General features: G+C 40.6%; 1 protein-coding gene across 7 annotated transcripts in view; it reads right to left on the bottom strand.

The window, feature by feature from the left end:
* Positions 1-1,566: 1,566 nt before the first annotated feature.
* LOC148017461 (uncharacterized) overlaps positions 1,567-10,832 on the bottom strand; it is a 182,471-nt gene continuing 173,205 nt past the window's right edge. For all 7 annotated transcript variants that reach the window (XM_087662460.1, XM_087662459.1, XM_087662461.1 and 4 more), the window contains 6 exons: positions 3,898-4,108; positions 2,834-3,090; positions 2,576-2,758; positions 2,288-2,502; positions 1,961-2,178; positions 1,567-1,738 (listed from right to left, as the gene is read on the bottom strand). In XM_087662460.1, coding sequence (XP_087518586.1) covers positions 1,617-1,738; positions 1,961-2,178; positions 2,288-2,502; positions 2,576-2,758; positions 2,834-3,090; positions 3,898-4,108 — 1,206 coding nt within the window. In that variant the 3' untranslated portion in view covers positions 1,567-1,616. The remainder of the gene's footprint in view (positions 1,739-1,960; positions 2,179-2,287; positions 2,503-2,575; positions 2,759-2,833; positions 3,091-3,897; positions 4,109-10,832) is intronic.

The following is a 10,832-nucleotide window of genomic DNA, read 5'->3' as shown; positions in this document are numbered from 1 at the left end:
TAACTATTGGATTTAAATCTTGTAGATCTTACTTTCTGCCACGTGTCTTAAAGGAGCTATATTTAAAACTCAAGGAAAAATGTGTCTTAAATGCAATTCACATTGAATTTTTAGCCAATAACTTGTCAAAAAGATCAAGACACTATAGATTCCTAACCAAAGGAACACATGCCGTGAGACTAATCACCAAGTCCAAAGATTATCTCATGTGAGACAAATCATGGTGGTAATTAACCATTTTGATTAATTATTCATGGCCAATCATGACTTTAAAAGAATAAGATGAATAAAACTACAACATAGCCATGCTTCAATAGTATAGAAGAGTTATCATACAAGAATTGTTCTATGTATTGTTGTATGCATTTATAATCTTGTGTAACTATACTATACATAAAATCAAGCTGTACATGTATGGGCTTCATATTTTTCACAACTTTTGGAATTTTAGTCGTGTGAATACTTTCATCAACCATTCCTACAATCAAGTTTGATATTGTATTGAAGTGGAGTAAATTTTCCCGCACTGTTTAAGTAATCTAAAAATGCTTGAAAAATGTATTTCGTAGGTAATTAATTCATGGTAAGAGTAGAAATATTGTTTCAATGGATGCAAATTTGGCAAATTACTAAGGTACTCTAGGAACGCCTCATATGGGAATAAGACATCCACTAGGGTAAAGGGGCCAAGAAAGTGTCATTTTACAATTCCCCATTATAAATTTTTGTGTAAGTGAGTTATGTAAATACTTTTTAATAATCAAACTATATATGTCATATGGAACTTTAAAAATAACCTTCAAGATATTTTGATATTTTTAAGTAGATCTAATCATAAAAAAAGGGTTCAAAAAAAGTGACGAGGAGGAGCCAATAGAGTGATACTTAGGGATGCATTGTTTTAAGATTTAACAATATCTAAAATACAAAGAAAATTACATGGTTCAATTGTTTGACTCACATTAAGCTAATACATAAGATGAAGAAAATTTGTATAATGTAAGGTATTTTTGAATACTTTATTGTGGATGGCATTGTGAAAGGCACCTAGCAAGGGGATCCTTCCACTCAAACCAATAGATTTGCTAGTGGTAGGGAAATGGTGTAAGAAACTCAAGGTCAAGGGAGGGAGGCACCATATATGAAGTAAAAAGTAATTTGGATCTACTTGGCTGGGCACCAGGTTGTAGGTGGTAGTGGGAGCACATGTATGAGTTGGTAATCTAGGTTTGGGTGGCCCCTAATTACAAGTATCGATGCAAACGCCCAAGATATTCAACTAATACAATATCTATTCGCGTCAAAAAATCTATATCATAACTTTGGTGGCTAAAAAGGCTGTATCATTTTTGCAAAATTGGTATTGAACTCCGCTTCTTTCATAACACGCACCCTGAAGCCTGAATGGGCACTCTAAATGCAGCTGCATATTTTTATTCATTGAGACATCCATCTTCAGGAGCCTTGGGAAATGAACTCCTTGTTGCATCATAGAAGCTGCAGTAAGAGAGCACCAGGCATGGAGGTGTTTATAAAATAGCACCAGGCCTGATGAGGATATCATGATGTGATGCTGCCAGGTAGATGCTCCAACGATCAACTACAATCAACTACAATCACGTTGTTGCACTTTCCACAGTGGTTCTGATAGATGCATGTGCAGCTTCATAGAGCTGTTTGGACATAATTGGGCCTGTTTGATGAACCATGTCTGCAAGTATACTTGATTGACCATCCTCTGATGATAGCAAGAAAAGCCTCAGTACAGAATTTCCAATCTCCTTAATTTTGTTGACATGTTAAGATAATTATATTGATTACACAATAGATTCTATGGCTGCACAACCAGACACCAATTTATCATATTCTCAAACAGATAATTAAGTTAACTATTTCCAGATCCTGACAAAGAGCGGTATAAAAATGTCTGGCTTGTTAAAACTGCATGCAGAGTACCTACTTTGACGATCTAGAAGAATAGAAGGGGAGTCAAATTCTCCAATGTGGCCGCCTGCAACAAGAATCAAGATGCGGTCACAATCGATCACAGTGTCAATCCTGTGGGCAATTGTAAGCACAGTGCAGTCATGGAAGGCCGTGCGAATTGTAGCCTGAATAAGTCTATCAGTTGCTCCGTCGACAGCTGCTGTAGCCTCATCCATCACTATGATTTGTGACCTTCATAGGTTCATGGACATTTGTACACTCAATATGTGAAATTGATTACAGTGGTTACCCATATTCTTCCTTAAAACAAGAAAAAACGCATACGACAAAGAAATCAAACCTTCTCAAGAGAGATCTAGCAAGACAGATGAGCTGTCTTTCTCCTACACTGAAGTTTTCCCCATTGTGCGTTATCAGACTGTCAAGTCCATTGCCTAAGCTTCCAATCTTATCCATGAGATGTACACTTGACAAAGCCTGATGAATGTCAGTGTCAGTGTACACATCAAATGGATCTAGATTGAACCTGAGTGACCCTTCAAACAAGATTGGATCCTGCACAATACCAAATAAGTCACCACGCTTTGGAAGATACAATGGTACAATAAAACATGTTTAATCGATTCACCTGGGGTATGATTGAGAGACGCTGACGCAAGTCATCCAGTCCAACAAGCTTAATGTTAATCTGATCAATAATGATGTCCCCACTGCATTTTGAATTCTCAACCATCCGGAAAAGAGCTGCAGCAAGACTTGATTTGCCAACACCTGTGCGGCCCAATATGCCTATTTTCTCTCTTGCATTGACCTAGAAAAAAGTGCAAAGTTAAAGTGAACTTGCACATTACTTTGAAAAGAAACCTTGTGAAAGTAGTTGCTCCACCTTGAAAGACACTCTATTCAAAATGGGTGGTAGATCTTCTCTGTAAGTCATGGTGTATTCCTTAAACTCAATTTCACCAGTTGAGGGCCAGAATTTGTCAATAATTCCAGGGCCAGTGGTAGGATCTGCTTCTGACTGAAGGTTACAATAAGCATGAATTCTTTCAACACTTGTAAGATAGTTCTCTGTTTCTGCTGCTTGTCGGACTGCGAATTGAAGAAATCCTGTTACCTGCAAGCTCTGAACAAGAACAACACCTGCAACTCAAGACACATAGTTCATTAAGAACTAACAACGATTGATGTTAGATCATGACTACAAAGTTATAACTGAGAGCACATCAACAGCTCCAATGATGCCTAGTCATCGCAAACTCATGACTTTACCATTCATGGATGCAGGGCAGCACAGAGGAGCTTTGTGTAGTTTTGAGAGAGCATGCATTTTATATGCTAAACAAGTTTATTTCTTAGGGATGTTAACGGATGAGGAAGAGAATAGAGGTTTTTCTGCAGACACAGGATTTGGGCACTTTTTTCCACACTGTCGCTCATATGGTTTGGCATTACAGCCCACTGGATGGTTGTTCACACAACCATTGTATTTGTGATGTACTTAGTTACCCTTCACAGAGTTCCTTGTGCTTGTATTTTACCTCTGGTTATTCATCGAAGTGTTATTGATAGAAATTTATTTTCTTGGAAAAGAAAAAACCACAATTTCCAAGCTCTTAAGGTGGAGAACTGCTGTGTAAAATCAACCACAATTAGAATATCTTCTTGGAACCTAGAAGTTAGACATTTGTACCTGATCACCAGGCATAAGCATACAAAGATCTATAAATGTGTTGATCATGTGAATCTCTTAGTCAATCAAAGCAAAAGCCTGTGCTACTCCTTCAAAAGGAAAAAAAACTGCAAAGATAATCATGCTTGATTATGCTACTATCAAATCAACATTGTGTAATTCTGTTTTTAACATGTGTTAACTAAAGCAACATTTGCAGTTCTTTATATGCGTTTCTTGTTTATTTCTATCATCATCACAAAGTGGTGAGTTCATACCTGCAAGCCCTGGAGAAATTGAATTCTTTAGGAGGACCACAAGTATTGAAACCAATGTCACACATACAACTGTTGCAAAATCCAGCCATATGCCCAACCAACGTGTCATGTGTGCAAATAAAATGTATGGACGATGATTTGCATCTATCAACGATACAAATACATCATGCATTTTAGCTTGGACACCATATGCACGAACTGATACAACTCCCTGTTTAGAAAGTAAAAGGCGTGGTTGAAAATCAGATCACATCCAAAAAATTCTAACTTATCATGCAAATTAAAAAAGACAGAGGAGCTGTTTTTTGTGACTTAGTTTTAGATCACAACTAGGTCTATCCTCCGGGTTTCAAGTGACGGGGATGTGAGGATTTTAATGGGTCTTGATGATCTCATGAGAAAAGTTTTGTCAATGTCAAAATCAGCACCTCTTCTAGCTACTTTGCTCCCCGCTATGGCGTCCAATCTCTTGGATGAACTGACACTCCTATCTTGGATTGGCTACCACTAGCTGTCCAACTAAATCACAAAACTTTCTTCTTCCAGATTTAAATGATGATTCAAATCTTCTACATTGCACAAAAATCTTCTAAGCCTTCCCTAAAACATAACATTGATCCTCCTATCCCAGAAAAGGGAGAAAGCTCCCTTTTCTATTCAGCCCGATGTGTCTTTTTGTTTCTTAAATGGTCTTCTATAGACAAGACTATGGGGCAATAAGACTCATGAGAAGAAACTAGCTCAGGTGCAAAATTGACTGTCGTCAAAGGATAGGCCTCATGGGTTGCTGAAGCATGGTGAATACATCCTCCTCACTAAGATGGTGAGCTGGGTGCCCTTGGAAGCGGGTAATGATGGTCTAGATACATCTATTGTAGCACCCTCAATCTTGCATCATGGGGCGTGGGTGATGCTGAGGTGGAACTTTGTGGCTCTATCCAAAATTAGCCCCCTCATATAAATTGGACAAAGATGGACTTCGTTGTTGCAACCGATACAACACTCTTTGACACCTTTGCTTCCTCCTTTGCCCTAGGATGAAGATGGGCATATTTGTTTGAACACTTCTCCTCGAGATGAGTGGTCTTCCCATCGTGAGGACACTTGGAAAAACCTTTGGACTTTTCTTCCTTGTTAGCCTGTTCTTGTTTTCTTCCTTTTCTTCTTCTTCTTCTTCTTTGTGGATTCCTTGATACACCAGTGGCAAAAGCATGGCTGAAAGAACCTGCCCCACTTGTTTCCTTGTGCTGGACCTACTGCTCCAACATCACAAGAATCAACTCCTCCCATGTGGTGTCCTCCACCCACAAGGTAAGAAGACTGCTGTAGATTGACATAACACTTGGGCAAGGGGAGCTGTAGCAAAAGGGTCATAGTCCATGAAATGGTCTTCCCAAGGGATGCCAATTTATCGTGAATCTCCTCCATCTTGCTAGTGTGATCCTTCATGGTTGGGGGATTAGAGAGAGAGAGAGAGAGGGATTTCCTGCCCTTTGGCTAGGAAAATTTGGCCTCTCCTATCATATATTTGGCAAGCGGTTGTTGGTCTATTATTCTGCCCTTTTGCTTGGATTTTTGCAAGGGCCAAATACTGCAGCCCGATGCAGCCACATACGAAGATCTTGTTCCATTTTTTCAAATTTTCAGGATTTTGGCATAATTGGATCACCAGGAATGCTTTCTTCTTTGACTTTTCCACAAGCATCCAAGGACACATTGCTAGACTCGAGGGTCTTCTACACTGGGAGTTAAATCTGGTTTAGCATGCAGGTGTTCTCCCTAGGGAGGATTTAGCTTCTTGGCATATAGCAATATCTTCTGCTTCTTTGCCGTAACTTTTTGTATCTTTCATGTCATCTGACTTTTGTATGCCTTCTATGATTTGATATAATATAAATTACCCATTACGAAAAAAAGAAGAGAGATGGGAGATGGAGACTGCCCTACCCTCTCAATTGCACACTACCCCTACAGTCATGCAAACCTACAATGATGATTCTGCACACACACACACACACACACACACACACACACACACACACATGTAGAGTTGAAAGACCGGCTCAACCTTCAACTAGCTTGCATAATCACAAGGCAAAGGCCTGCATTATAGACTAAAAGAGATAGAGAAAGAGAAAGAGGAAGGGGGAACAACAAACATGGTCGGCCTTAATACTGTGTTCATGGACTTGCTCCCGATTTTGTGGCTGATGATGAAGAAATGGTTCCTTGCATGGAAGAAATGGTACCTTGTTCAAATAACCAGACGGTAGCCAAATGCCCTAAACATGCTTCAAATGAAGCCATGGGCTTCGTAGAGGCTTCTATCTCGATGCATACTCCTATTTGTTCTTATGCACAAGCAACCACCATCTTTGAGGACTCCCAAGAATTGGATTGGAAGCACTTCCTTGAATTTGCGAACACTTTGTTGGGTGATTATGTTCAAAATCTTTCCATTGCCTCGGACAAGGTTGAGGAGGATGACGTGGATACTAAGGTTGTGTTGCACACTTTTTGGCTTTTATGAAAAGGATGTCATATTGTGTTTTACAAACAAAATTCTAATGCTTGCTCATATCCATCAATGGATGGCCTCTTGGATGCAAGCTAACTGTGTGGATGAAATCTTTGTAGGCCCTATGGGATTTTATGAGGCGCTCTTTCATTCTTCTTAGATGAAGGATGCTTTAGTGGCAAAGAAACCTTTGTTTTTTGACCACCGCTTGGTCCACATTGTGCCTTGGAGCCCCTCGGCAGATTTCCAATGTTTACTTCAGTGTGAATGTCCCATATAGGTGGAGGTTGAACCTTTGTTGAAGGATGCCATGGCAACCATTGGCACAGTTTTGGTGCTACCAACCTTGCATGCTACTAATCAGAATAGATTATGTATGTTGTGGGACACCGGCCGTAAGTGGCCCAACTGCCTGTGCATAAACTACTTTGGTATGCATCCATTGCTTTTTTGGCTCAAATGGGGCATCTTTGCAAGCCACTCCTTTTCTTGTGGGAACTTGGGTCACTTTGTTAGAGTTCGGACAAAGTGGATAGAAATGTTGCCCCTATGGGGGATCCAAACATGTCACTAAGGAGCCTAAGGATAGTGAAACCCCTCTACACAAGACTATGGATAAGGATTAACAACCTATGCATTCAGGTGATCAATCAACACGAGCTTGGAGAAAGGTTCATTTGGGAAAGGCCAAAAGCATGGAGGCCCAACTATCACAGGTTCAACACTCCAATCCCCTAAACTCCTTGCACAGTTATGCGTGAAAGAAGGGTGTATCCTCTTTTGATAATGTTTCTTCCGATGTTTCCTCCCCCGCCCCCCAATGCTCCAAGTAGACTGGGAGATGCTATTGTATCTACTGAACATCCCAAGGACCCACCGGCACACCTTGGCTTTCATCGCACAAGGTCATTACCCCATGCAATCATAGATACCCTCCTTCATCCCTAATGAACGGAGTTGGTCCCTCCACTTCGAAGTCTGCTCATCCAGGACAAAACGCTTTGGTAGTTTTGGTAGATTTCTTGGATGATGGAATTCTTGAGGCATTGGCAAATAAAGTTCAAGCGAGGAGTGGACAGCCTTGTACCTGCCTCATACCTAATTTTGATTTCTAATCATGCCGATTGCCACTTAGAATGTTCATGGGATTTGTTCCTACAATAAGCAGCATGACATGTGGTGCATTTTGCATGAGAGTTTTTGGGATGTGTTGTGTGTTGTTGAGCACAAAAGTCATCATGATACTATTTGCATTTTGGATTGTTAGGGTTTTTGCCTTTTTTATGCTAGTACCAAAGTAGTGCACTACTTGGGTGTCCTAATGGTGGTGCATGAGAAACTTCAGTGGCAAGACACTATGGGATTTACCATGCTTTGCTTACAAGGCAAGTTTGCATGCTGTAGAGGGTATTCCAGGCTTGGTTCGTCTACTATTGCTTGATTCTCTGCATGATACTTTCTTGAGTTTCATTACTTATTAGCAAAGTTGGTCAACTTATACAAAATTTTCACTTGTGATCTTATCAGCAAGCTAAGCTTCAAGATTTGACTGAAGGCCTTCAAGATAGTTCTTGTAAGTCTCAATTTTTTTCATTTGAGCTTTGCATGCATCCCTTGTGTAGGAGAATATGGTGAGATTACAGAATGCAAAGGGTCACATGGTTATAGACCCCCAATCTATTGTATGTGTGTGCCGAGACTACTTTGCAAATCTCTTGGGTTCTCAACAAATATGCTCCTCTTAGGTTACTCGTGCCCATGCAGTCTTTCGTACCCTGGTCAAAGATCACATTCCACATGATATGCAAGCTATTTGGACCCTGATATTCGTGAGGATGAAATTATGGATGTCTTGTTACAGTTGCCCTATCATAAAAGCCCTGGCTAGGATGGTATTACCAATGAATTCTTCAAACGTTATATTGGACAATGGAGGTGTGTCAGCAAGTTTGGGACTAGGGAAACATGCCTTCATCATGGAAAGGAGGGGCCATTAGGTTGATTCCTAAAGTTCCCTCCCCTTTCAAACTTACACATTGGAGACCGATATCTTTAATGGACACCATGTATAAGATCTTTGCAAACATATTGGCAAATCATCTTCATGAGCAACTACTTGGTTTGGTCCATCCTCATCAATATGGCTTCATTAAGGGCAAGAACATTTTGAATAATATCCTGAAAGCCCAAATGATCATTGATTATGCGAAACATACACAACAAGAGGTGGTCCTAGTACAATTGGACTTGGAAAAGGCCGTTGACTTTCTAGAATGGTCGTTTCTTGTGGATCCCATGCAAGCTATGGGTTTTGGGCCTAGTATGGCCAAGTTGATCTATACCATCAATGTGGGGGCTACATCCTGTTTCATGATGAATGGTGGCACTGAGCCCTTTTACCGTGCACGCTCGGTTCACCAAGGCTGCCCACTAAGCCCTCTTCTTTTTGCACTTGCTGCTCATACCATTCTTTCTATTTTGTCACATCTTGCTAACACAAGATAGCTAGATGGTTTATCTCTTCCTTCACGTCAACATTTTGTTGGTCAAGTGCTAGCTGATGAAACCTTCATGGTTGTGAAAGAGGATGCTACTAAGCTTTGCAAAGCTTTGGATGTTTAGCATTCGTTATTGGGTCTGTGTATTAATTCTTCCAAATCATCCCTTATTGCTTCAATGGGCTCAAATTTTTAGATTTGGGATGGTAGGATGTGATTGTTCTACAGCAAGATATTGTGAGGCATCTTGGCTATCCCTTGGGTATGGATGTGCAACCTAAATAATTGCTTAAATGGATCTCACACAGATTAGAAGCCAAAATTTTTAATTGGAAATCTCAAGCGTGGCCCTTTAATGTATGCCTTAAAGTTGTGTAGACCATTATGCTCCCCCATGCTCACTTACTTTTTTCCATTGCTGCCTTGGACTAATGTGACTCTAAGGGATCTCATTCGCCACCTTTGCTTTATGCTATGGAAGAAAGACTTTGTGCATCCTAATATATCATGGATATCTTGGAATCATGTTTGTACACTGAAATCCATGGGGAGTGGGGCTGTTTTGGATGTGAATACCCTTATGACAGCCCTTCATTGGTCCCTTTGGTAATCAATGTGTGCTAGTCAACAACCCTCGATAGTTATTGCATGTTTTTTTCTTCAAGATCATGGCATTTGGGAACGTATACAAAGATTTGAGGTTTATTGTGGCATGTCCTTAATTCTAATGTTCAATTCTCTACATCTGCTTCAATTCTTCTCACCCACTTGGTATGTTCCTAGAAAATTGTGCTTTGCAAGTTCCAATGGCACACAGCTGAGGATAGATCGGCAGCCAATTCTTTCCAAATGAAAATTTTGGTGGTATCTCGTCTACTGTCATGGGAGGACAAATCAAAGAACAAACCTAAGTTTAATAGCACGGCTCGCCTTGGATTGGTCTCGATGTGGCTGATGCCACTCTCTTGCCTCAATGCACACTTCTATCTTTTCGCATGGTCAAATGGCTTTTCCAGTCCCTTGTGGCTACCATGACCTTTGGGGCAAGGTCTCTAGACTTTTATAGGACCATCAACGTTTTCTTGTTCTAGATTTTGACTATCCTTAGCGCAATTGGAACCTTGCAAGATGCTTGAGTCTCTTGTCTTCTTCAATTACTCAAATTTACCACCTCATGATCAAAGATCATTCATGGTTGACCATAAAAGCTAATGCACTTTGGGATTGCACAAATCTAAATCCTAGTGGAAGCTCATGTTGAGATATCGAGCTCCACTCGTGATACGCCAGGGTGACCGTTGTGTATTTATGTCACCGACTTGTCAATTGCAGACGCGGTTGGTACACCGCCCATGAATAATAGCTACATGATAGCTATCCTTATCTACTCTAGTTCGTGGCTCAGTTAGTATGCCACCTTAGTTAGTTGAGTTTGGTTTGAGACCCATATATAGGGTTCTTCTATTTCTTTGTATGTGAGTTCTTTTGGCTTCCACAACTAAGAAGAGGAAAACTGTTTTCAGCCTCCACCCTTGTGTGTATTCCCCCATTGTGCAAGCAAGAAAGCTACAAGTGAGACTCCTTCCTTCTCTCCCACAATCTTGACATGGTATCAGAGCCTTGTTCGTGGTAAGGAGCTCAAGAAAGCAAGCCAAGCTCGCGGTGTTCTGGTAAGAGCAGCAGTGTTGCTTTCATTTTCTGTTTTGGGAGCAGATCTCTGCAGGTAGCACAGCCGGAAAGTACAGGAGTGCATTGTCTCAGGTTGAGACGCCCTTCGCGGTGAAGCAAGAGGGCAGTATATATAGGATTCTTCTATTTCTTTGTATGTGAGTTCTTTTGGCTTCCACAACTAAGAAGAGGAAAACTGTTTTCAGCCTCCACCCTTGTGTGTATTCCCCCATTGTGCAAGCAAGAAAGCT

Source organism: Lygodium microphyllum, chromosome 22 (genome assembly GCF_053477565.2).
Source record: "Lygodium microphyllum isolate KBCC chromosome 22, Lygodium_microphyllum_v1.1.10, whole genome shotgun sequence".
Lineage (NCBI taxonomy): Eukaryota > Viridiplantae > Streptophyta > Polypodiopsida > Schizaeales > Lygodiaceae > Lygodium > Lygodium microphyllum.
This window is presented reverse-complemented; position numbering and strand designations above follow the sequence as displayed.